Below are 26,786 nucleotides of genomic sequence, written 5' to 3' on the forward strand. Positions count from 1 at the left end.
GAGACAGTGAGACAGTGAGAGGGTGAGACAGTGAGAGGGTGAGACAATGAGAGGGTGAGACAGTGAGAGGGTGAGACAGTGAGAGGGTGAGACAATGAGAGGGTGAGACAGTGAGAGGGTGAGACAGTGAGAGGGTGAGACAGTGAGAGGGTGAGACAATGAGAGGGTGAGACAGTGAGAGGGTGAGACAGTGAGAGGGTGAGACAATGAGAGGGTGAGACAGTGAGAGGGTGAGACAGTGAGAGGGTGAGACAGTGAGAGGGTGAGACAGTGAGACAGTGAGAGGGTGAGACAGTGAGAGGGTGAGACAGTGAGAGGATGAGACAGTGAGAGGGTGAGACAGTGAGACAGTGAGAGGGTGAGACAGTGAGAGGGTGAGACAGTGAGAGGGTGAGACAGTGAGACAGTGAGAGGGTGAGACAGTGAGAGGGTGAGACAATGAGAGGGTGAGACAGTGAGAGGGTGAGACAGTGAGAGGGTGAGACAATGAGAGGGTGAGACAGTGAGAGGGTGAGACAGTGAGAGGGTGAGACAATGAGAGGGTGAGACAGTGAGAGGGTGAGACAGTGAGAGGGTGAGACAGTGAGAGGGTGAGACAGTGAGACTTGCTCCATCATAAATATTTCAGGCTGAACTTTCGCAGCCGCTTGACTCTGAATCGATCCATAAATGTCACAGTTAAAAGGATTTATCCAACTGTGACTCAAGACCAGGACCAGGACCAGGACCAGGACCAGGACCAGGACCAGGACCAGGACCAGGACCAGGACCAGGGTCAGGACCAGAGCCAGGACCAGGACCAGGACCAGGACCAGGACCAGGGCCAGGACCAGAGCCAGGACCAGAGCCAGGACCAGAGCCAGGACCAGAGCCAGGACCAGGGGCAGGGTCAGGACCAGAGCCAGGACCAGGACCAGAGCCAGGACCAGGACCAGGACCAGGACCAGGACCAGGGGCAGGACCAGGGCCAGGACCAGGACCAGGACCAGGACCAGAGCCAGGACCAGAGCCAGGACCAGGACCAGAGCCAGGACCAGGACCAGGACCAGGACCAGGGCCAGGGCCAGGACCAGGGCCAGGACCAGGACCAGAGCCAGGACCAGAGCCAGGACCAGAGCCAGGACCAGGACCAGAGCCAGGACCAGGACCAGGGGCAGGGTCAGGACCAGAGCCAGGACCAGGACCAGAGCCAGGACCAGGACCAGGACCAGGACCAGAGCCAGGACTAGAGCCAGGACCAGAGCCAGGACCAGGACCAGGGGCAGGGTCAGGACCAGGACCAGAGCCAGGACCAGAGCCAGGACCAGGACCAGGGGCAGGGTCAGGACCAGAGCCAGGACCAGGACCAGAGCCAGGACCAGGACCAGGACCAGGACCAGGACCAGGACCAGGGGCAGGGCCAGGACCAGGACCAGGACCAGGACCAGAGCCAGGACCAGGACCAGGACCAGGACCAGGGGCAGGGCCAGGACCAGGACCAGGACCAGGACCAGAGCCAGGACCAGGACCAGGACCAGGACCAGGACCAGGACCAGAGCCAGGACCAGGACCAGGACCAGGACCAGGACCAGGACCAGGACCAGGACCAGAGCCAGGACCAGGACCAGGACCAGGACCAGAGCCAGGACCAGGACCAGGACCAGGACCAGGACCAGGACCAGGACCAGAGCCAGGACCAGGACCAGGACCAGGACCAGGACCAGGACCAGGACCAGGACCAGAGCCAGGACCAGGACCAGGACCAGGACCAGGACCAGGACCAGAGCCAGGACCAGGACCAGAGCCAGGACCAGGACCAGAGCCAGGACCAGGACCAGAGCCAGGACCAGGTATCTGTATCAGCTGGTGACACAACGTGGATCTGGACGTTGTTTATGACAGTAACCGTGGCAACACTCTCTCTGGCCTTTATTATAACTCCACCCACTTTCAGTCCAGGTCCAGAGTGAACCAGTGGAAACATGGCTCAAGGACTTAATGCAGGTCATGTGCTCCCACTCCCCAGACGCTTCCTTGGCTCTCAGCAGGACAAAGGTTAAATATGACTCCAACGGAGAGCCGCGCTGTGGGGGCTAAACCAGGTCTAAACAAGGTCTAAACCAGGACTAAACCAGGGCTAAACCAGGTCTAAACCAGGTCTAAACCAGGACTAAACCAGGGCTAAACCAGGTCTAAACAAGGTCTAAACCAGGACTAAACCAGGTCTAAACCAGGTCTAAACAAAGTCTAAACCAGGACTAAACCAGGGCTAAACCAGGTCTAAACAAGGTCTAAACCAGGACTAAACCAGGGCTAAACCAGGTCTAAACAAGGTCTAAACCAGGTCCAAACCAGGACTAAACCAGGTCTAAACCAGGTCTAAACCAGGACTAAACCAGGGCTAAACCAGGTCTAAACAAGGTCTAAACCAGGACTAAACCAGGGCTCAACCAGGTCTAAACAAGGTCTAAACCAGGACTAAACCAGGGCTAAACCAGGTCTAAACAAGGTCTAAACCAGGTCCAAACCAGGACTAAACCAGGTCTAAACCAGGTCTAAACCAGGACTAAACCAGGACTAAACAAGGTCTAAACCAGGTCCAAACCAGGACTAAACCAGGACTAAACCAGGACTAAAGCAGGGCTAAACCAGGACTAAACCAGGACTAAACAAGGTCTAAACCAGGTCTAAACCAGGACTAAACCAGGTCTAAACCAGGTCTAAACCAGGACTAAAGCAGGACTAAACCAGGACTAAACCAGGGCTAAACCAGGTCTAAACAAGGTCTAAACCAGGACTAAACCAGGGCTAAACCAGGTCTAAACAAGGTCTAAACCAGGTCCAAACCAGGACTAAACCAGGACTAAACCAGGACTAAAGCAGGACTAAACCAGGACTAAACCAGGACTAAACAAGGTCTAAACCAGGTCTAAACCAGGACTAAACCAGGTCTAAACCAGGTCTAAACCAGGACTAAACCAGGTCTAAACCAGGACTAAACCAGGTCTAAACCAGGTCTAAACCAGGACTAAACCAGGACTAAAGCAGGTCTAAACCAGGTCTAAACAAGGTCTAAACCAGGACTAAACAAGGTCTAAACCAGGTCTAAACCAGGACTAAACAAGGTCTAAACCAGGACTAAACCAGGACTAAACAAGGTCTAAACCAGGTCTAAACCAGGACTAAACCAGGTCTAAACCAGGTCTAAACCAGGACTAAACCAGGACTAAACCAGGTCTAAACAAGGTCGAAACGAACTACTAAACCAGGACTAAACCAGGACTAAACAAGGTCTAAACCAGGTCTAAACCAGGACTAAACCAGGACTAAACCAGGACTAAACAAGGTCGAAACCAGGACTAAACCAGGACTAAACCAGGTCTAAACAAGGTCTAAACCAGGTCTAAACCAGGACTAAACCAGGTCTAAACAAGGTCTAAACCAGGACTAAACCAGGCCTAAACCAGGACTAAACCAGGTCTAAAAAAAACAAAAACATGTTCTACTTTCTGGACTTTAAAGATAATCCAATGCTGCCCTCTAGTGTATGAGATGAACCACACAGAGCCACGTGTTTGTAAATGGCCCTGACAAACTCATAAACCAAACCAAACTAAACTAAACTAAACTTTGAAGGAGAAGTTCATCCTGGTTCATTTGCCTAAATAACTTAATGTAAAAAGAGTTCTCACCTGTGTAGTTTCTGTCGTCTGCAGCAGAAGAAACAGAGAAAACAAGATTAAACACAGAGGATCATGGGAGGGCATCTGTCACACACATGATCTAATGACAGGATCATGGGAGGGCATCTGTCACACACATGATCTAATGGAGAATGACCCTGCTGGTGTCAGACTGTAATAACCTGTCTGTCGCCTCCTGCTGGTGTCAGACTGTAATAACCTGTCTGTCGCCTCCTGCTGGTGTCAGACTGTAATAACCTGTCTTTCGCCTCCTGCTGGTGTTAGACTGTAATAACCTGTCTGTCGCCTCCTGCTGGTGTCAGACTGTAATAACCTGTCTGTCGCCTCCTGCTGGTGTCAGACTGTAATAACCTGTCTGTCGCCTCCTGCTGGTGTCAGACTGTAATATCCTGTCTGTCGCCTCCTGCAGGTGTCAGACTGTAATAACCTGTCTTTCGCCTCCTGCTGGTGTTAGACTGTGATAACCTGTCTGTCGCCTCCTGCAGGTGTCAGACTGTAATAACCTGTCTGTCGCCTCCTGCTGGCGTCAGACTGTGATAACCTGTCTGTCGCCTCCTGCTGGTGTTAGACTGTAATAACCTGTCTGTCGCCTCCTGCTGGTGTCAGACTGTAATAACCTGTCTGTCGCCTCCTGCTGGTGTCAGACTGTGATAACCTGTCTGTCGCCTCCTGCTGGTGTTAGACTGTAATAACCTGTCTGTCGCCTCCTGCTGGTGTCAGACTGTAATAACCTGTCTGTCGCCTCCTGCAGGTGTCAGACTGTAATAACCTGTCTGTCGCCTCCTGCTGGTGTCAGACTGTAATAACCTGTCTGTCGCTCCCTACTGGTGTCAGACTGTAATAACCTGTCTGTCGCCTCCTGCTGGTGTCAGACTGTAATAACCTGTCTGTCGCCTCCTGCAGGTGTCAGACTGTAATAACCTGTCTGTCGCCCCCTGCTGGTGTTAGACTGTAATAACCTGTCTGTCGCCCCCTGCTGGTGTCAGACTGTAATAACCTGTCTGTCGCCTCCTGCAGGTGTCAGACTGTAATAACCTGTCTGTCGCCTCCTGCAGGTGTCAGACTGTAATAACCTGTCTGTCGCCTCCTGCAGGTGTCAGACTGTAATAACCTGTCTGTCGCCCCCTGCTGGTGTTAGACTGTAATAACCTGCCTGTCGCCCCCTGCTGGTGTTAGACTGTAATAACCTGTCTGTCGCCTCCTGCTGGTGTCAGACTGTGATAACCTGTCTGTCGCCTCCTGCAGGTGTCAGACTGTAATAACCTGTCTGTCACCGCCTGCTGGTGTCAGACTGTAATAACCTGTCTGTCGCCTCCTGCAGGTGTCAGACTGTGATAACCTGTCTGTCGCCTCCTGCTGGTGTCAGACTGTAATAACCTGTCTGTCGCCTCCTGCAGGTGTCAGACTGTAATAACCTGTCTGTCGCCTCCTGCTGGTGTCAGACTGTAATAACCTGTCTGTCGCCTCCTGCTGGTGTCAGACTGTAATATCCTGTCTGTCGCCTCCTGCAGGTGTCAGACTGTAATAACCTGTCTTTCGCCTCCTGCTGGTGTTAGACTGTAATAACCTGTCTGTCGCCTCCTGCAGGTGTCAGACTGTAATAACCTGTCTGTCGCCTCCTGCTGGCGTCAGACTGTGATAACCTGTCTGTCGCCTCCTGCTGGTGTTAGACTGTAATAACCTGTCTGTCGCCTCCTGCTGGTGTCAGACTGTAATAACCTGTCTGTCGCCTCCTGCTGGTGTCAGACTGTGATAACCTGTCTGTCGCCTCCTGCTGGTGTTAGACTGTGATAACCTGTCTGTCGCCTCCTGCAGGTGTCAGACTGTAATAACCTGTCTGTCACCGCCTGCTGGTGTCAGACTGTAATAACCTGTCTGTCGCCTCCTGCAGGTGTCAGACTGTGATAACCTGTCTGTCGCCTCCTGCTGGTGTCAGACTGTAATAACCTGTCTGTCGCCTCCTGCAGGTGTCAGACTGTAATAACCTGTCTGTCGCCTCCTGCTGGTGTCAGACTGTAATAACCTGTCTGTCGCCTCCTGCTGGTGTTAGACTGTAATAACCTGTCTGTCGCCTCCTGCAGGTGTCAGACTGTAATAACCTGTCTGTCGCCTCCTGCAGGTGTCAGACTGTAATAACCTGTCTGTCGCCTCCTGCTGGTGTCAGACTGTAATAACCTGTCTGTCGCCTCCTGCTGATGTCAGACTGTAATAACCTGTCTGTCGCCTCCTGCTGGTGTCAGACTGTAATAACCTGTCTGTCGCCTCCTGCAGGTGTCAGACTGTAATAACTTGTCTGTCGCCTCCTGCTGGTGTCAGACTGTAATAACCTGTCTGTCGCCTCCTGCTGGTGTAAGACTGTAATAACCTGTCTGTCGCCTCCTGCTGGTGTCAGACTGTAATAACCTGTCTGTCGCCTCCTGCAGGTGTCAGACTGTAATAACCTGTCTGTCGCCTCCTGCTGGTGTTAGACTGTAATAACCTGTCTGTCGCCTCCTGCAGGTGTCAGACTGTGATAACCTGTCTGTCGCCTCCTGCTGGTGTCAGACTGTAATAACCTGTCTGTCGCCTCCTGCAGGTGTCAGACTGTAATAACCTGTCTGTCGCCTCCTGCTGGTGTTAGACTGTAATAACCTGTCTGTCGCCTCCTGCTGGTGTCAGACTGTAATAACCTGTCTGTCGCCTCCTGCTGGTGTCAGACTGTAATAACCTGTCTGTCGCCTCCTGCTGGTGTCAGACTGTAATAACCTGTCTGTCGCCTCCTGCTGGTGTCAGACTGTAATAACCTGTCTGTCGCCTCCTGCTGGTGTTAGACTGTAATAACCTGTCTGTCGCCTCCTGCTGGTGTCAGACTGTAATAACCTGTCTGTCGCCTCCTGCAGGTGTCAGACTGTAATAACCTGTCTGTCGCTCCCTACTGGTGTCAGACTGTAATAACCTGTCTGTCGCCTCCTGCTGGTGTCAGACTGTAATAACCTGTCTGTCGCCTCCTGCTGGTGTCAGACTGTAATAACCTGTCTGTCGCCTCCTGCTGGTGTCAGACTGTAATAACCTGTCTGTCGCCTCCTGCTGGTGTCAGACTGTAATAACCTGTCTTTCGCCTCCTGCTGGTGTTAGACTGTAATAACCTGTCTGTCGCCTCCTGCTGGTGTCAGACTGTAATAACCTGTCTGTCGCCTCCTGCTGGTGTCAGACTGTAATAACCTGTCTGTCGCCTCCTGCTGGTGTCAGACTGTAATATCCTGTCTGTCGCCTCCTGCAGGTGTCAGACTGTAATAACCTGTCTTTCGCCTCCTGCTGGTGTTAGACTGTAATAACCTGTCTGTCGCCTCCTGCAGGTGTCAGACTGTAATAACCTGTCTGTCGCCTCCTGCTGGCGTCAGACTGTGATAACCTGTCTGTCGCCTCCTGCTGGTGTTAGACTGTAATAACCTGTCTGTCGCCTCCTGCTGGTGTCAGACTGTAATAACCTGTCTGTCGCCTCCTGCTGGTGTCAGACTGTGATAACCTGTCTGTCGCCTCCTGCTGGTGTTAGACTGTAATAACCTGTCTGTCGCCTCCTGCTGGTGTCAGACTGTAATAACCTGTCTGTCGCCTCCTGCAGGTGTCAGACTGTAATAACCTGTCTGTCGCCTCCTGCTGGTGTCAGACTGTAATAACCTGTCTGTCGCTCCCTACTGGTGTCAGACTGTAATAACCTGTCTGTCGCCTCCTGCTGGTGTCAGACTGTAATAACCTGTCTGTCGCCTCCTGCAGGTGTCAGACTGTAATAACCTGTCTGTCGCCCCCTGCTGGTGTTAGACTGTAATAACCTGTCTGTCGCGCCCTGCTGGTGTCAGACTGTAATAACCTGTCTGTCGCCTCCTGCAGGTGTCAGACTGTAATAACCTGTCTGTCGCCTCCTGCAGGTGTCAGACTGTAATAACCTGTCTGTCGCCTCCTGCAGGTGTCAGACTGTAATAACCTGTCTGTCGCCTCCTGCTGGTGTTAGACTGTAATAACCTGCCTGTCGCCCCCTGCTGGTGTTAGACTGTAATAACCTGTCTGTCGCCTCCTGCTGGTGTCAGACTGTGATAACCTGTCTGTCGCCTCCTGCAGGTGTCAGACTGTAATAACCTGTCTGTCACCGCCTGCTGGTGTCAGACTGTGATAACCTGTCTGTCGCCTCCTGCAGGTGTCAGACTGTGATAACCTGTCTGTCGCCTCCTGCTGGTGTCAGACTGTAATAACCTGTCTGTCGCCTCCTGCAGGTGTCAGACTGTAATAACCTGTCTGTCGCCTCCTGCTGGTGTCAGACTGTAATAACCTGTCTGTCGCCTCCTGCTGGTGTTAGACTGTAATAACCTGTCTGTCGCCTCCTGCTGGTGTCAGACTGTAATAACCTGTCTGTCGCCTCCTGCAGGTGTCAGACTGTAATAACCTGTCTGTCGCCTCCTGCAGGTGTCAGACTGTAATAACCTGTCTGTCGCCTCCTGCTGGTGTCAGACTGTAATAACCTGTCTGTCGCCTCCTGCTGATGTCAGACTGTAATAACCTGTCTGTCGCCTCCTGCAGGTGTCAGACTGTAATAACCTGTCTGTCGCCTCCTGCTGGTGTCAGACTGTAATAACCTGTCTGTCGCCTCCTGCTGGTGTTAGACTGTAATAACCTGTCTGTCGCCTCCTGCTGGTGTCAGACTGTAATAACCTGTCTGTCGCCTCCTGCTGGTGTCAGACTGTAATAACCTGTCTGTCGCCTCCTGCAGGTGTCAGACTGTAATAACCTGTCTGTCGCCTCCTGCTGGTGTTAGACTGTAATAACCTGTCTGTCGCCTCCTGCTGGTGTCAGACTGTAATAACCTGTCTGTCGCCCCCTGCTGGTGTTAGACTGTAATAACCTGTCTGTCGCCTCCTGCAGGTGTCAGACTGTAATAACCTGTCTGTCGCCCCCTGCTGGTGTTAGACTGTAATAACCTGTCTGTCGCCTCCTGCAGGTGTCAGACTGTAATAACCTGTCTGTCGCCTCCTGCAGGTGTCAGACTGTAATAACCTGTCTGTCGCCTCCTGCTGGTGTTAGACTGTAATAACCTGCCTGTCGCCCCCTGCTGGTGTCAGACTGTAATAACCTGTCTGTCGCCTCCTGCTGGTGTCAGACTGTAATAACCTGTCTGTCGCCTCCTGCTGGTGTTAGACTGTAATAACCTGTCTGTCGCCTCCTGCTGGTGTCAGACTGTAATAACCTGTCTGTCGCCTCCTGCAGGTGTCAGACTGTGATAACCTGTCTGTCGCCTCCTGCTGGTGTTAGACTGTAATAACCTGTCTGTCGCCTCCTGCAGGTGTCAGACTGTGATAACCTGTCTGTCGCCTCCTGCTGGTGTTAGACTGTAATAACCTGTCTGTCGCCTCCTGCTGGTGTTAGACTGTAGAAACCTGTCTGTCGCCTCCTGCAGGTGTCAGACTGTAATAACCTGTCTGTCGCTCCCTACTGGTGTCAGACTGTAATAACCTGTCTGTCGCCTCCTGCTGGTGTCAGACTGTAATAACCTGTCTGTCGCCTCCTGCTGGTGTCAGACTGTAATAACCTGTCTGTCGCCTCCTGCTGGTGTCAGACTGTAATAACCTGTCTGTCGCCTCCTGCTGGTGTCAGACTGTAATAACCTGTCTTTCGCCTCCTGCTGGTGTTAGACTGTAATAACCTGTCTGTCGCCTCCTGCTGGTGTCAGACTGTAATAACCTGTCTGTCGCCTCCTGCTGGTGTCAGACTGTAATAACCTGTCTGTCGCCTCCTGCTGGTGTCAGACTGTAATATCCTGTCTGTCGCCTCCTGCAGGTGTCAGACTGTAATAACCTGTCTTTCGCCTCCTGCTGGTGTTAGACTGTAATAACCTGTCTGTCGCCTCCTGCAGGTGTCAGACTGTAATAACCTGTCTGTCGCCTCCTGCTGGCGTCAGACTGTGATAACCTGTCTGTCGCCTCCTGCTGGTGTTAGACTGTAATAACCTGTCTGTCGCCTCCTGCTGGTGTCAGACTGTAATAACCTGTCTGTCGCCTCCTGCTGGTGTCAGACTGTGATAACCTGTCTGTCGCCTCCTGCTGGTGTTAGACTGTAATAACCTGTCTGTCGCCTCCTGCTGGTGTCAGACTGTAATAACCTGTCTGTCGCCTCCTGCAGGTGTCAGACTGTAATAACCTGTCTGTCGCCTCCTGCTGGTGTCAGACTGTAATAACCTGTCTGTCGCTCCCTACTGGTGTCAGACTGTAATAACCTGTCTGTCGCCTCCTGCTGGTGTCAGACTGTAATAACCTGTCTGTCGCCTCCTGCAGGTGTCAGACTGTAATAACCTGTCTGTCGCCCCCTGCTGGTGTTAGACTGTAATAACCTGTCTGTCGCCCCCTGCTGGTGTCAGACTGTAATAACCTGTCTGTCGCCTCCTGCAGGTGTCAGACTGTAATAACCTGTCTGTCGCCTCCTGCAGGTGTCAGACTGTAATAACCTGTCTGTCGCCTCCTGCAGGTGTCAGACTGTAATAACCTGTCTGTCGCCTCCTGCTGGTGTTAGACTGTAATAACCTGCCTGTCGCCCCCTGCTGGTGTTAGACTGTAATAACCTGTCTGTCGCCTCCTGCTGGTGTCAGACTGTGATAACCTGTCTGTCGCCTCCTGCAGGTGTCAGACTGTAATAACCTGTCTGTCACCGCCTGCTGGTGTCAGACTGTGATAACCTGTCTGTCGCCTCCTGCAGGTGTCAGACTGTGATAACCTGTCTGTCGCCTCCTGCTGGTGTCAGACTGTAATAACCTGTCTGTCGCCTCCTGCAGGTGTCAGACTGTAATAACCTGTCTGTCGCCTCCTGCTGGTGTCAGACTGTAATAACCTGTCTGTCGCCTCCTGCTGGTGTTAGACTGTAATAACCTGTCTGTCGCCTCCTGCTGGTGTCAGACTGTAATAACCTGTCTGTCGCCTCCTGCAGGTGTCAGACTGTAATAACCTGTCTGTCGCCTCCTGCAGGTGTCAGACTGTAATAACCTGTCTGTCGCCTCCTGCTGGTGTCAGACTGTAATAACCTGTCTGTCGCCTCCTGCTGATGTCAGACTGTAATAACCTGTCTGTCGCCTCCTGCAGGTGTCAGACTGTAATAACCTGTCTGTCGCCTCCTGCTGGTGTCAGACTGTAATAACCTGTCTGTCGCCTCCTGCTGGTGTTAGACTGTAATAACCTGTCTGTCGCCTCCTGCTGGTGTCAGACTGTAATAACCTGTCTGTCGCCTCCTGCTGGTGTCAGACTGTAATAACCTGTCTGTCGCCTCCTGCAGGTGTCAGACTGTAATAACCTGTCTGTCGCCTCCTGCTGGTGTTAGACTGTAATAACCTGTCTGTCGCCTCCTGCTGGTGTCAGACTGTAATAACCTGTCTGTCGCCCCCTGCTGGTGTTAGACTGTAATAACCTGTCTGTCGCCTCCTGCAGGTGTCAGACTGTAATAACCTGTCTGTCGCCCCCTGCTGGTGTTAGACTGTAATAACCTGTCTGTCGCCTCCTGCAGGTGTCAGACTGTGATAACCTGTCTGTCGCCTCCTGCTGGTGTCAGACTGTAATAACCTGTCTGTCGCCTCCTGCTGGTGTCAGACTGTAATAACCTGTCTGTCGCCTCCTGCAGGTGTCAGACTGTAATAACCTGTCTGTCGCCTCCTGCAGGTGTCAGACTGTAATAACCTGTCTGTCGCCTCCTGCAGGTGTCAGACTGTAATAACCTGTCTGTCGCCTCCTGCTGGTGTCAGACTGTAATAACCTGTCTGTCGCCTCCTGCTGGTGTCAGACTGTAATAACCTGTCTGTCGCCTCCTGCTGGTGTCAGACTGTAATAACCTGTCTGTCGCCTCCTGCAGGTGTCAGACTGTAATAACCTGTCTGTCGCCTCCTGCTGGTGTTAGACTGTAATAACCTGTCTGTCGCCTCCTGCAGGTGTCAGACTGTGATAACCTGTCTGTCGCCTCCTGCTGGTGTCAGACTGTAATAACCTGTCTGTCGCCTCCTGCAGGTGTCAGACTGTAATAACCTGTTTGTCGCCTCTTGCTGGTGTTAGACTGTAATAACCTGTCTGTCGCCTCCTGCTGGTGTCAGACTGTAATAACCTGTCTGTCGCCTCCTGCTGGTGTCAGACTGTAATAACCTGTCTGTCGCCTCCTGCTGGTGTCAGACTGTAATAACCTGTCTGTCGCCTCCTGCTGGTGTCAGACTGTAATAACCTGTCTGTCGCCTCCTGCTGGTGTTAGACTGTAATAACCTGTCTGTCGCCTCCTGCTGGTGTCAGACTGTAATAACCTGTCTGTCGCCTCCTGCTGGTGTCAGACTGTAATAACCTGTCTGTCGCCTCCTGCTGGTGTCAGACTGTAATAACCTGTCTGTCGCCTCCTGCTGGTGTCAGACTGTAATAACCTGTCTGTCGCCTCCTGCTGGTGTTAGACTGTAATAACCTGTCTGTCGCCTCCTGCTGGTGTCAGACTGTAATAACCTGTCTGTCACCCCCTGCTGGTGCTAAACTCGTCTCTGTTTTTCTCTGAGCCAAAGTCACAGGGAAATGAGAAATATAATAAATATAACCTGAGAATAACACAAATTGTTAATACTAATCATGACTTTACTATTGTTGAACTGTTAGGAAAGTCTCTCTAGAGTTAATATCGTGGTATTTTCATTATTGTGAGCTTTTCATTTAAATCATATAGTATTTATGATTTGACAAATAATTACACCTTTATTTTGTTAAACGACTGTTTAAACAGTCACAAACAGGTGTAAATTGTGAATTTTTTTGATTAAATCTTTGATGGAACGGCGCTTTTTGATGACATCACAGAGGGATTCTGTCACTTCCTGTCATTTTCAACTTCTATTTGTCAGATTTTCTCCACAAACTACAGCTCAATCGTGAGAAATGGTTATTTTCTGTTTGCGTCGTTTTGTTTCCGACCAAAGTGAACAAGTGGAAACGCGGCGTCACTTTCCCCTTAAACGCACTCATGTTGAACGAAGTCGCCCCCGAGCCCGGTGTGAATGTGAATCGTTCAGAAAAAAAACACGCGTGACATTTGAGACACTTTTGCCGAGGCCGCTGTTGGCACCGCTGCCCTCTGGTGGCCCCTGGGTGCAGTACTCACAGAGGCAGGAGGGTTTGGGCGAGTCCCACTTCCCCAGTTTGGTGCAGTGGCTGGTGTTGCGCCCCTCCAGGAGGAAGCCGGCGTGGCAGGTGTAGAGCAGCACCGTGCCCTCCACCGGGGGACCAGAAGGGGGCAGCACCGGGCCCTCGGAGAGCCCGGGGGGGGACACTGAGACGCGGCCGTTCTCCAGAGAAGTCCAGACCCGCGGGCAGACGAGCACTGGGTCAGACGAGAGAAACACAGAGTTTAGAGGAGCGTCATCAACCTGAGGCGGGACAGAGTGACCCGGGACCATGTCTGAGGGCGGAGCATCACTGGAGACAGGGCGGGGCTTAACCGGAGCCAGAGGAGGAGTCAAACTTTTGTGGATCGAGTTGTGAGAACAGCACATCTCTCCCTGGTTTAGACCTGGTTTAGAGCAGGTTTAGACCTGGTTTAGTCCCGGATTAGATTTTGTTTAGTCCTGGTTTAGAGCTGGTTTGGAGCTGGTTTAGTCCTGGTTTAGAGCTTGTTTAGTCCTGGTTTACAGCTGGTTTAGTCTTCGTTTACAGCTGGTTTAGTCTTCGTTTAGAGCTTGTTTAGTCCTGGTTTAGGCCTGGTTTAGAGCTTGTTTAGTCCTGGATTAGATCTGGTTTAGTCCTGGTTTAGTCCTGGTTTAGTCCTGGTTTAGACCTGGTTTAGTCCTGGTTTAGTCCTGGTTTAGATCTGGTTTAGTCCTGCTTTAGTCCTGCTTTAGTCCTGGTTTAGAGCTGGTTTGGATCTGGTTTGGTCCTGTTTAGTCCTGGTTTAGAGCTGGTTTAGTCTTTCTTTTCAGACTCTCTCTCTCTCATCATAAATATGATCATTATTGTGAACATGGACCTGTTAGTGAGTTATTTTTAGACTAAAGCCTTCCTCCTTCTGTGAGAGTAAAAACAAACAGCAGATGGACAATACACTGCTGTAGATCCATGACCTTAGTTTAGCCCTGGTTTAGTCCTGGTTTAGTCCTGGTTTAGTCCTGATTTAGACCTGGTTTAGACCTAGTTTAGTCCTTGTTTAGTCCTGGTTTAGTCCTGGTTTAGTCATAGTTTAGTCCTGGTTTAGTCCTGGTTTAGAGCTGGTTTAGTCCTGGTTTAGTCCAGGTTTGGACCTGGTTTAGTCCTGGTTTGGACCTGGTTTAGTCCTGGTTTATTCCTGGTTTAGTCCTGGTTTAGACCTGGTTTAGTCCTGGTTTATTCCTGGTTTAGTCCTGGTTTAGACCTGGTTTAGTCCTGGTTTAGTCCTGGTTTGGTCCTGGTTTAGATCTTGTCTAGTCCTGGTTTGGTCCTGGTTTAGTCCTGGTTTAGACCTGGTTTAGTCCAGGTTTAGTCCAGGTTTAGTCCTGGTTTAGATCTGGTTTTGACCTTGTTTGGTCCCGGTTTAGTCCTGGTTTAGACCTTGTTTAGTCCTGATCTAGACCTGGTTTAGTCCTGGTTTATTCCTGGTTTAGTCCTGGTTTAGACCTGGTTTAGTCCTGGTTTAGTCCTGGTTTGGTCCTGGTTTAGATCTGGTCTAGTCCTGGATTTGGTCCTGGTTTAGTCCTGGTTTAGAGCTGGTTTAGTCCTAGTTTAGAGCTTGTTTAGTCCTGGTTTAGATCTGGTTCAGTCCTGGTTTAGATCTGGTTTTGACCTGGTTTGGTCCCGGTTTAGTCCTGGTTTAGACCTGGTTTCGTCCTTGTTTAGTCCTGATCTAGACCTGGTTTAGTCCTGGTTTTATTCCTGGTTTAGTCCTGATTTAGACCTGATTTAGTCCTGGTTTAGTCCTGGTTTAGTCATAGTTTAGTCCTGGTCTAGTCCTGGTTTATTACTGGTCTCGTCCTGGTTTAGTCCAGGTTTAGACCTGGTTTAGTCCTGGTTTAGTTCTGTTTAAACTTCCTTTTGTCCTGGTTTAATCTGAAATAAGTACATATAAATTCCGTTCGTAATCGACACTATTCTTTTGGATTCAGGACAGAAACAAAGCTGAGTCTAAATTTACCCGATCTCTCGTTAGCGCCTCATTATTCGCTCTTCGTTAAATGTGCCTCCGGCGTTTGATGTTTGGTTTGTTTACGCTCCGCCCCCTGGAGGACGTCGCTCGAACTGCGGCGCCAAAACCAGCAGAAAGTGGGACAAAAGAGAATGTGGGAACCAGCCGCACCAGCCGCACCAGCCGCACCAGCCGCACCAGCCGCACCAGCCGCACCAGCCGCACCAGCCGCACCAGCCGAACCAGCCGCACCAGCCGCACCAGCCGCACCAGCCGCACCAGCCGCACCAGCCGCACCAGCCGAACCAGCCGCGCCAGCCGCACCAGCCGCACCAGCCGCACCAGCCGAACCAGCCGCACCAGCCGAACCAGCCGCACCAGCCCCACCAGCCGAACCAGCCGCACCAGCCGAACCAGCCGCACCAGCCGAACGTGGAGAACAAGGAGCAGAACCAAACCAGACTTTGTCCTCACCATCTGTGCAATTTTGTCCCACAATCGCCCCACAAACTGAAGAAAATAAACAAGAAAACAGCTCTAAACCGGGTCTACGACAGCTCTAAACCGGGTCTACGACAGCTCTAAACCGGGTCTACGACAGGTCTAAACCGGGTCTACGACAGGTCTAAACCGGGTCTACGACAGCTCTAAAGCAGGTCTACGATAGCTCTAACCCGGGTCTACGACAGCTCTAAAGCAGGTCTACGACAGCTCTAACCCGGGTCTACGACAGGTCTAAAGCAGGTCTACGACAGCTCTAACCCGGGTCTACGACAGGTCTAAAGCAGGTCTACGACAGCTCTAACCCGGGTCTACGACAGCTCTAAAGCAGGTCTACGACAGCTCTAACCCGGGTCTACGACAGGTCTACATCGGGTCTACGACAGCTCTAAACCGGGTCTACGACAGCTCTAACCCGGGTCTACGACAGGTCTAAAGCAGGTCTACGACAGCTCTAACCCGGGTCTACGACAGGTCTAAAGCAGGTCTACGACAGCTCTAACCCGGGTCTACGACAGCTCTAAAGCAGGTCTACGACAGCTCTAACCCGGGTCTACGACAGGTCTAAAGCAGGTCTACGACAGCTCTAAATCGGGTCTACGACAGCTCTAAAGCAGGTCTACGACAGCTCTAACCCGGGTCTACGACAGCTCTAAATCGGGTCTACGACAGCTCTAAAGCAGGTCTACGACAGCTCTAAATCGGGTCTACGACAGCTCTAAAGCAGGTCTACGACAGCTCTAACCCGGGTCTACGACAGCTCTAAATCGGGTCTACGACAGCTCTAAACCGGGTCTACGACAGGTCTACATCGGGTCTACGACAGCTCTAAACCGGGTCTACGACAGCTCTAACCCGGGTCTACGACAGGTCTAAAGCAGGTCTACGACAGCTCTAAACCGGGTCTACGACAGCTCTAAATCGGGTCTACGACAGCTCTAAACCGGGTCTACGACAGGTCTACATCGGGTCTACGACAGCTCTAAACCGGGTCTATGACAGGTCTAAACCGGGTCTACGACAGCTCTAAAGCGGGTCTACGACAGCTACAAACCGGGTCTACAACAGGTCTAAACCGGGTCTACAACAGGTCTAAACTGGGTCTACGACAGCTACAAACTGGGTCTACGACAGCTACAAACCGGGTCTACAACAGGTCTAAACCGGGTCTACAACAGGTCTAAACCGGGTCTACAACAGGTCTAAACTGGGTCTACGACAGCTACAAACTGGGTCTACGACAGCTACAAACCGGGTCTACAACAGGTCTAAACCGGGTCTACAACAGGTCTAAACCGGGTCTGCAACAGCTACAAACCGGGTCCACGACAGCTACAAACCGGGTCTACAACAGGTCTAAACTGGGTCTACGACAGCTACAAACTGGGTCTACGACAGCTCTAACCCGGGTCTGCAACAGCTACAAACCGGATCTACGACAGCTACAAACCGGGTCTACAACAGGTCTAAACCGGGTCTACAACAGGTCTACAACAGGTCTAAACTTGGTCTATGACAGTCGCACACAGACACAAAATGGCGGCGTCTCTTACGGCAGCTGCTGTGGAGGTTCATGTCGGTCCACGTGCCGTTGGGCAAACACTTTCGCACCTTTGGCCCCACGATGACCCTGTTCCCTCGACAGATGTACTCGATCTCATAGTCCACGGGAAGAATCTGGATGCTCCGAATCTGACCACAACGAGAAGAGAAGGAAAGAGTAAGAGAACAGAAGAGGAGAGAACGTATATGTGTATACTCGTGTTGTATACTCGTGTTGTATACTCGTGTTGTATACTCGTGTTGTATACTTGTGTTGTATACTCGTGTTGTATACTCGTGTTATATACTCGTGTTATATACTCGTGTTGTATACTTGTGTTGTATACTCGTGTTGTATACTTGTGTTGTATACTGTGTTGTATACTCGTGTTGTATACTTGTGTTGTATACTGTGTTGTATACTGTGTTGTATACTTGTGTTGTATACTCGTGTTGTATACTCGTGTTATATACTCGTGTTATATACTCGTGTTGTATACTCGTGTTGTATACTTGTGTTGTATACTCGTGTTGTATACTTGTGTTGTATACTTGTGTTGTATACTGTGTTGTATACTGTGTTGTATACTCGTGTTGTATACTTGTGTTGTATACTCGTGTTGTATACTCGTGTTGTATACTCGTGTTGTATACTCGTGTTGTATACTTGTGTTGTATACTCGTGTTGTATACTCGTGTTGTATACTTGTGTTGTATACTCGTGTTGTATACTTGTGTTATATACTCGTGTTGTATACTTGTGTTGTATACTCGTGTTGTATACTTGTGTTGTATACTGTGTTGTATACTTGTGTTGTATACTCGTGTTGTATACTTGTGTTGTATACTCGTGTTGTATACTGTGTTGTATACTTGTGTTATATACTTGTGTTGTATACTGTGTTGTATACTTATGTTATATACTCGTGTTGTATACTCGTGTTGTATACTCGTGTTGTATACTCGTGTTGTATACTTGTGTTGTATACTCGTGTTGTATACTCGTGTTGTATACTTGTGTTATATACTCGTGTTGTATACTTGTGTTGTATACTCGTGTTGTATACTTGTGTTGTATACTGTGTTGTATACTTATGTTATATACTCGTGTTGTATACTCGTGTTGTATACTCGTGTTGTATACTCGTGTTGTATACTTGTGTTGTATACTCGTGTTGTATACTTGTGTTGTATACTCGTGTTGTATACTTGTGTTGTATACTCGTGTTGTATACTGTGTTGTATACTTGTGTTATATACTTGTGTTGTATACTGTGTTGTATACTTATGTTATATACTCGTGTTGTATACTTGTGTTGTATACTTGTGTTGTATACTCGTGTTGTATACTCGTGTTGTATACTCGTGTTGTATACTTGTGTTATATACTTGTGTTGTATACTCGTGTTGTATACTTGTGTTATATACTCATGTTGTATACTCGTGTTGTATACTTGTGTTGTATACTCGTGTTGTATACTCGTGTTGTATACTTGTGTTGTATACTCGTGTTGTATACTCGTGTTGTATACTTGTGTTGTATACTTGTGTTGTATACTCGTGTTGTATACTTGTGTTGTATACTCGTGTTGTATACTCGTGTTGTATACTCGTGTTGTATACTTGTTGTTCTCATCCAAGAGTCATTCTCAATCTGCAAATCAGGACCGGGAACTCAGATATTTAGTCTGCTCTAAGTAGGCCCTGCCCACTGGGCGGGACCTCCTGATGAAAAGTGTTGTTGTTTTCAACAGAAACTAACTTTGTTTTCTATCAAACCAGCTTCTTTGTTTCTTATCAGCCGTTTAATGGGCTATAAGCCTCCTTTTGCCCCTGGCTCACTCTCTTTCTCTTCCCTGATTAGCATCAGAATGCTCTGGGCGTCGACCTTTCCAAGGATTCAAAATTCCATTACAAACAACAGGAAGGTTAAATTTTAACCCCCCATTCCCATTCCCTTCTGAACAAAAATAGCCTCTTTAACTCTTCTTTCAAACCATCTTTTCTCCAGCTCAGAATCTTCTCCTCACTGTCTTTGATAGAGGGGTTCGTGTCTTCAAGATGATCTTTAGATTGAGAATGACGTTTTGTTTTTTCTTTTCAAAAAACAGTCCAGATGATACAACTGAATATTTTTCTACAATGGAACACTCCTGGATGAATGAGGGATTGTTGTATACTTGTGTTATATACTTGTATATACTTGTGTTGTATACTTGCGAATACTTGTGTTGTATACTTTTGTGGTATACTTGTGTATACTTGAGTATACTTGTGTTGTATACTTGTGTATACTTGTGTTGTATACTTGTGTTGTATACTTGTGTATACTTGTATACTTGTGTTGTATACTTTTGCATACTTGTATACTTGTGTTGTATACTTGTGTTGTATACGTGTATACCTGTGTACTTGAATACTTGTGTCGTATACGTGTATACTTGTGTACTTGTATACTTGTGTTGTATAAGTGTATACTTGTGTATACTTGTGTATACTTGTGTACTTGTATACTTGTGTTGTATACGTGTATACTTGTGTACTTGTATACTTGTGTATACTTGCGTACTTGTATACTTGTGTTGTATACGTGTATACTTGTGTACTTGTATACTTGTGTATACTTGTGTACTTGTATACTTGTGTTGTATACGTGTATACTTGTGTACTTGTATACTTGTGTATACTTGCGTACTTGTATACTTGTGTTGTATACGTGTATACTTGTGTACTTGTATACTTGTGTTGTATACGTGTATACTTGTGTACTTGTATACTTGTGTTGTATACGTGTATACTTGTGTACTTGTATACTTGTGTATACTTGTGTATACTTGTGTACTTGTATACTTGTGTATACTTGTGTACTTGTATACTTGTGTATACTTGTGTACTTGTATATACTTGTGTACTTGTGTATACTTGTGTATACTTGTATACTTGTGTACTTGTATACTTGTGTATACTTGTGTACTTGTATACTTGTGTACTTGTATACTTGTGTATACTTGTATACTTGTGTATACTTGTGTATACTTGTATACTTGTGTACTTGTATACTTGTGTATACTTGTATACTTGTGTATACTTGTGTATACTTGTATACTTGTGTACTTGTATACTTGTGTATACTTGTGTACTTGTATACTTGTGTATACTTGTGTATACTTGTGTACTTGTGTACTTGTGTACTTGTGTGTAATTGTGTGTTCTTGTGTGTTGTTCACCTGCTCCTGGGTCAGGCCTCTGTAGCGGATTCCTCCTTCTCGTGGAGGTTTGATGATTCCACAGCCTGAAACAAACAACATGAAGTCAACACAACTTTATCTGTGTTTACACGTTATGCCTGTGACTCTTGTGTCTGTTTACACGTTCTGACTGTGACTCTGGTGTCTGTTTACACGTTCTGACTGTGACTCTGGTGTCTGTTTACACGTTCTGACTGTGACTCTGGTGTCTGTTTACACGTTCTGACTGTGACTCTGGTGTCTGTTTACACGTTCTGACTGTGACTCTGGTGTCTGTTTACACGTTCTGACTGTGACTCTGGTGTCTGTTTACACGTTCTGACTGTGACTCTGGTGTCTGTTTACACGTTCTGACTTTGACTCTGGTGTCTGTTTACACATTCTGACTGTGACTCTGGTGTCTGTTTACACGTTGTGCCTGTGACTCTGGTGTCTGTTTACACGTTCTGACTGTGACTCTGGTGTTTGTTTACATTGTCTGACTGTGACTCTGGTGTCTGTTTACACATTCTGACTGTGACTCTGGTGTCTGTTTACACGTTCTGACTGTGACTCTGGTGTCTGTTTACATGTTCCGACTGTGACTCTGGTGTTTGTTTACACGTTATGCCTGTGACACTGGTGTCTGTTTACAAGTTCTAACTGTGACTCTGGTGTCTGTTTACACGTTCTGACTGTGACTCTGGTGTCTGTTTACACGTTATGCCTGTGACACTGGTGTCTGTTTACAAGTTCTGACTGTGACTCTGGTGTCTGTTTACACGTTCTGACTGTGACTCTGGTGTCTGTTTACACGTTATGCCTGTGACACTGGTGTCTGTTTACAAGTTCTGACTGTGACTCTGGTGTCTGTTTACACGTTCTGCCTGTGACTCTGGTGTCTGTTTACACGTTCTGCCTGTGACTCTGGTGTTTGTTTACACGTTCTGACTGTGACTCTGGTGTCTGTTTACACGTTCTGACTGTGACTCTGGTGTTTGTTTACACATTCTGCCTGTGACTCTGGTGTCTGTTTACACGTTCTGACTGTGACTCTGGTGTCTGTTTACACGTTCTGACTCTGACTCTGGTGTCTGTTTACACGTTCTGACTGTGACTCTGGCGTCTGTTTATACATTCTGCCTGTGACTGGTGTCTGTTTACACGTTCTGACTGTGACTCTGGTGTCTGTTTACATGTTATGCCTGTGACACTAGAGTCTGTTTACGCGTTCTGACTGTGACTCTGGTGTCTGTTTACACGTTCTGACTGTGACTCTGGTGTCTGTTTACACGTTATGCCTGTGACACTGGTGTCTGTTTACACGTTCTGACTCTGACTCTGGTGTCTGTTTACACGTTCTGACTGTGACTCTGGTGTCTGCTTACACGTTCTGACTCTGACTCTGGTGTCTGTTTATGTCTGTTTACACGTTCTGACTGTGACTCTGGTGTCTGTTTACACGTTCTGACTGTGACTCTGGTGTCTGTTTACACGTTCTGACTGTGACTCTGGTGTCTGTTTACACGTTCTGACTGTTACTCTGGTGTCTGCTTACACGTTCTGACTCTGACTCTGGTGTCTGTTTATGTCTGTTTACACGTTCTGACTGTGACTCTGGTGTCTGTTTACACGTTCTGACTGTGACTCTGGTGTCTGTTTACACGTTCTGACTCTGACTCTGGTGTCTGTTTACACGTTCTGACTCTGACTCTGGTGTCTGTTTATGTCTGTTTACACGTTCTGACTGTGACTCTGGTGTCTGCTTACACGTTCTGACTCTGACTCTGGTGTCTGTTTACACGTTCTGACTGTGACTCTGGTGTCTGTTTACACGTTCTGCCTGTGACTCACCTCCAGAAGACGTGTTGTGGATGTTGAGGACGAGCGGCGGCAGAACGAGGAGAAGCGCCGAGCAGAGCAGAGCTGCCGCCATTTTGGAATCTGAGACAAACACAAGCGGAAGCAGAGGTCAGAGGTCAGAGAGTGTCCGGACCGGTCAGACGCCACGACAGCCGTCGTGTTTTGAACCAATCGACCTTTAGTTTATAAAAGACGACATAAACATCTGAATCTCTGCTGTTTCCCACGGCGCTGACTGAGTGTTCGCACCATCTGCTGGCAGCGCGGGGAATTACACCATCTGCTGGCAGCGCGGGGAATTACACCATCTGCTGGCAGTGCGGGGAATTACACCATCTGCTGGCAGCGCAGGGAATTACACCGGTCAATAACAGCGATTCAACAGCTACGAGTCCGGCGATGATTTATGGAGCCGCGTCACAGGTAGAACATTACATCACACATCGAGGAGATTCAGAACGGAGTGTTTCTGTGAATGAAGCTAAGAGTTTGTGACGAGGAACAGAGTGAGAAAAGGGTCAGAGAGAGAAGAGGGACATTCAGCAGAACATGCGTCCTTTTTTTTTATATTAACTTGTGTTTTTTAAGTCTAAAAAATTAGGCACATTTTCAGTCTCAAAAACTGAATAAGAAACACAAAATCTTCTCGATAAATGTTTTTTTGTAACTTTATTCTGTGTGTTTATACCTGTTAATAAATGACAGTTTTACAGCGATCGAGCAGGTATTTGTGGAGAAAACTTTGAAAAATCTGTAGAAAAATGACAGGAAGTGACATCACACCAGGGTCACTCATACAGGAAGTGACATCACACCAGGGACACTCATACAGGAAGTGACATCACACCAGGGACTCTCATACAGGAAGTGACATCACACCAGGGACACTCATAGTTGAAGTGACATTACACCACAGACACTCATACAGGAAGTGACATCACACCACGGACTCTCATACAGGAAGTGACATCACACCAGGGAAACTCATACAGGAAGTGACATCACACCAGGGACACTCATAGTTGAAGTGACATTACACCACAGACACTCATACAGGAAGTGACATCACACCACGGACTCTCATACAGGAAGTGACATCACACCACAGACTCTCATTCCAGTCAGAGTTTGTGCAGAATTTACATAAAAGAAACTACTTTTTTGACTCTCTAAACATTAATTCAACAAAATAAAGTCGCTCTCGTATTTTACTTGTCGTCCGACCTGCAGCGGGCGCGTTAAACAGCTGCTTATTCATGCTTTGCTTTTATCTTCACAGGTTTGCTCGCTTGATTGGACCTGGTTTAGTTTGGAAAACAGTTCATAAAACGGTGGTCAGTTTTTTCTCTGCGTTCGTGTTTCTCGTCTGCAGAAGAAAAATATGTTTTGAACCATGAAGTCTTTGGATTCAGGGCCGTTTAAATGAAAGAGACGGAGCGTTTTTCGACCGTGACGAGCCTAAACGACCACGCCGGCGCTGCAGCGCCATCTGTCTCCGCTCTGATCCCAGCACCAGCTCAGGCTCACGGCCAACGACCACTGTCTCCACGGTTACAGCTTCAGCACCAGAACATGGACGACAGACGCCAAGAGATCAGCGAACGGATGACGCGAGCGAACGGACGACACGAGCGACCTGGTTTAGTCCTGTTTTAGTACTGGTTTAGACCTGGTTTAGACCTGGTTTAGACCTGGTTTAGACCTGGTTTAGACCTGGTTTAGACCTGCTTTAGTCCTGCTTTAGTCCTGCTTTAGTCCTGCTTTAGTCCTTGAGTGGATCGCTCTTTGCTGTTGTTTTATGTATGTTTTTGAGTGTGTAGTTCTTCCTCACACAGACGCAGGGGGCGCTCTGGGACAGTTCCATTTCTACATTTGCTTATTTCCTGTGAACCTCTAAAAACATGTTCAAAATCAAAAGTGTCAAAACCAGACTTGTAGAGACTTATCCATACGTTTGTCTCCAGTAGATTAGACTGTTCTGCTCACTGGCCTCTCCAAACACACCCAGAACGCTGCTGCTCGGGTCCTGACCAGAACCAGGAAGTACCATCACATTAGTCCTGACCAGAACCAGGAAGTACCATCACATTAGTCCTGACCAGAACCAGGAAGTGCCATCACATTAGTCCTGACCAGAACCAGGAAGTGCCATCACATTAGTCCTGACCAGAACCAGGAAGTGCCATCACATTAATCCTGACCAGAACCAGGAAGTGCCATCACATTAATCCTGACCAGAACCAGGAAGTGCCATCACATTAGTCCTGACCAGAACCAGGAAGTGCCATCACATTAGTCCTGACCAGAACCAGGAAGTACCATCACATTAGTCCTGACCAGAACCAGGAAGTACCATCACATTAGTCCTGACTAGAACCAGGAAGTACCATCACATTAGTCCTGACCAGAACCAGGAAGTGCCATCACATTAGTCCTGACCAGAACCAGGAAGTACCATCACATTAGTCCTGACCAGAACCAGGAAGTACCATCACATTAGTCCTGACCAGAACCAGGAAGTGCCATCACATTAGTCCTGACCAGAACCAGGAAGTGCCATCACATTAGTCCTGACCAGAACCAGGAAGTGCCATCACATTAGTCCTGACCAGAACCAGGAAGTACCATCACATTAGTCCTGACTAGAACCAGGAAGTACCATCACATTAGTCCTGACTAGAACCAGGAAGTACCATCACATTAGTCCTGACTAGAACCAGGAAGTAGCATCACATTAGTCCTGATTAGAACCAGGAAGTACCATCACATTAGTCCTGACTAGAACCAGGAAGTGCCATCACATTAGTCCTGACTAGAACCAGGAAGTGCCATCACATTAGTCCTGACCAGAACCAGGAAGTACCATCACATTAGTCCTGACTAGAACCAGGAAGTACCATCACATTAGTCCTGACTAGAACCAGGAAGTACCATCACATTAGTCCTGACTAGAACCAGGAAGTACCATCACATTAGTCCTGACTAGAACCAGGAAGTACCATCACATTAGTCCTGACTAGAACCAGGAAGTACCATCACATTAGTCCTGACTAGAACCAGGAAGTGCCATCACATTAGTCCTGACTAGAACCAGGAAGTGCCATCACATTAGTCCTGACCAGAACCAGGAAGTACCATCACATTAGTCCTGTTCTCAGGTCTCTGCACTGCCCCCTGTGGCCTGAAGAGACTTTAAAGCAGCTCTGCTTGTGTACAAGTCTCTCCATGGCCTAGCACCAAAGTACATCTCAGACAAGGCCAAATTAAATTATGCCGACTAAACAAAAGTCATAAGATTTAATGTCACTTCCTCATTTCCTCTGACATGGATTCTGGTAACTCCACCCTGAATATCTGTCTGAAACGAGCCAAAAAACACACACTCTTTACTGTAAACCAGGGATGGGACAAGAAATTGCACAAATGAGGAAAATTATCTTTTTTCTTGTTTACACTTCACTGTACACTTTACACGCTTCAGTTTTACAAAGTTTAAATCTGTTCTACTCTAATAATGTTCAAATCTAGGCTAAATACTGGTCTTATTTATCGGTGCATGTGACTGAAAGGATTTAATCTGCACTCTTCTCTTTTTTATCAGTTTGTTTTGAATTACTTCCTGTACTTTCTTGCCTGAAACCCGTTATCATTTACAACGTAGCACCTAAACTCTATTCTATCACCTTTCCCTTCACCCTCACTCCAGCACCGCGGACACAGCTCCAGCACCGCGGACAGCTCCAGCACCGCGGACAGCTCCAGCACCGCGGACACAGCTCCAGCACCGCGGACAGCTCCAGCACCGCGGACACAGCTCTCAGCACCGCGGACAGCTCCAGCACCGCGGACAGCTCCAGCAACGCGGACACAGCTCTCAGCACCGCGGACAGCTCCAGCACCACGGACAACTCCAGCACCGCGGACAGCTCCGGCACCGCGGATACAGCTCTCAGCACCGCGGACACAGCTCTCAGCACCGCGGACAGCTCCCAGCACCGCGGACACAGCTCTCAGCACCGCGGACAGCTCCGGCACCGCGGATGTTTACAGTTTGTCGACGCCACACGCTCGTCTCCGCCGCCGCGCTCCGCTCCGTTTACCTCCCCGTTCCCGTTACGTGCTGGCGCCTGGGGACTTTACGCGCGGCCTGCCTCTCCTCCGCGGGCCTCTCCTCCGCCTTCTGCCGCTTCCCACGCCCAAAAACACCGCGTCTCATCCGTGACATCCGCGCGTCGACATCCACGGAAGCCTAATCTGTGCGCAGAGGTGAGACTGACGGCCCGTGGGGCCCGCGCTGCCCCGGGAGAACCGCACATTTACACATCCGGTTCCAAACACTCACCCACGGTTCCGCGCGTCCAGGGAGGCCACACCGAGCGTTCTTTGGGGGGGAAGAACTGCGGATTATTTTGGTCCGGGGTCCATGTTCCCGTGGGCTCCCGTACCCAGAGGACGCGGCTGTGCGTGAAAAAAAAACGGGTTGCAGCGGCGGACGGTGCGTGATCGGCGCGTCGTCCCGGCGTGTGGCGTTTGACGGGTGACACCTGGAGACGCGCGCGGGAACACACACACACACACACGCGCGCGCGCGCGGGACACGCACGGACAGGGCGCGGGGAGTGATGTGATGTACCACGGGCGCTCACTCCGCTCTCACTCCGCGGCTCGAGCTCCTCACGACGTCGGGACGCACGCAGCGCAAGCCCCGCCCACGTGCCGCTCCGTCCGTCACGCGCGTCTCGTCCTCATGTTCATTGGAGGAGGAATCAGTGCGGGTCATTCACGAGTGACCGTGATTTACTTTTGAGACGAACACGGATGATATTTGACTTTAGGAGGTTTTAACATTCAC

At 49.1% G+C, this 26,786-nt stretch overlaps 1 protein-coding gene across 1 annotated transcript; it reads right to left on the reverse strand.

Annotated features, from left to right (window-relative positions):
• Positions 1-3,597: 3,597 nt before the first annotated feature.
• Positions 3,598-26,485, reverse strand: gabbr1a (gamma-aminobutyric acid (GABA) B receptor, 1a). The gene is made up of 6 exons (XM_072461532.1): positions 26,277-26,485; positions 21,926-22,015; positions 20,072-20,136; positions 16,856-16,994; positions 12,813-13,031; positions 3,598-3,689 (listed from the first exon to the last, which is right to left on the reverse strand). The coding sequence occupies exons 2-6, from the start codon at positions 22,005-22,007 to the stop codon at positions 3,598-3,600; spliced, it is 597 nt and encodes a 198-aa protein (XP_072317633.1). The 5' UTR covers positions 22,008-22,015; positions 26,277-26,485.
• Positions 26,486-26,786: the final 301 nt, after the last annotated feature.

Source organism: Eucyclogobius newberryi, unplaced genomic scaffold (assembly GCF_026437365.1).
Source record: "Eucyclogobius newberryi isolate DKJ021-1_F unplaced genomic scaffold, fEucNew1.0.hap1 SCAF_3, whole genome shotgun sequence".
In the NCBI taxonomy this organism is placed as follows: Eukaryota; Metazoa; Chordata; class Actinopteri; order Gobiiformes; family Gobiidae; genus Eucyclogobius; species Eucyclogobius newberryi.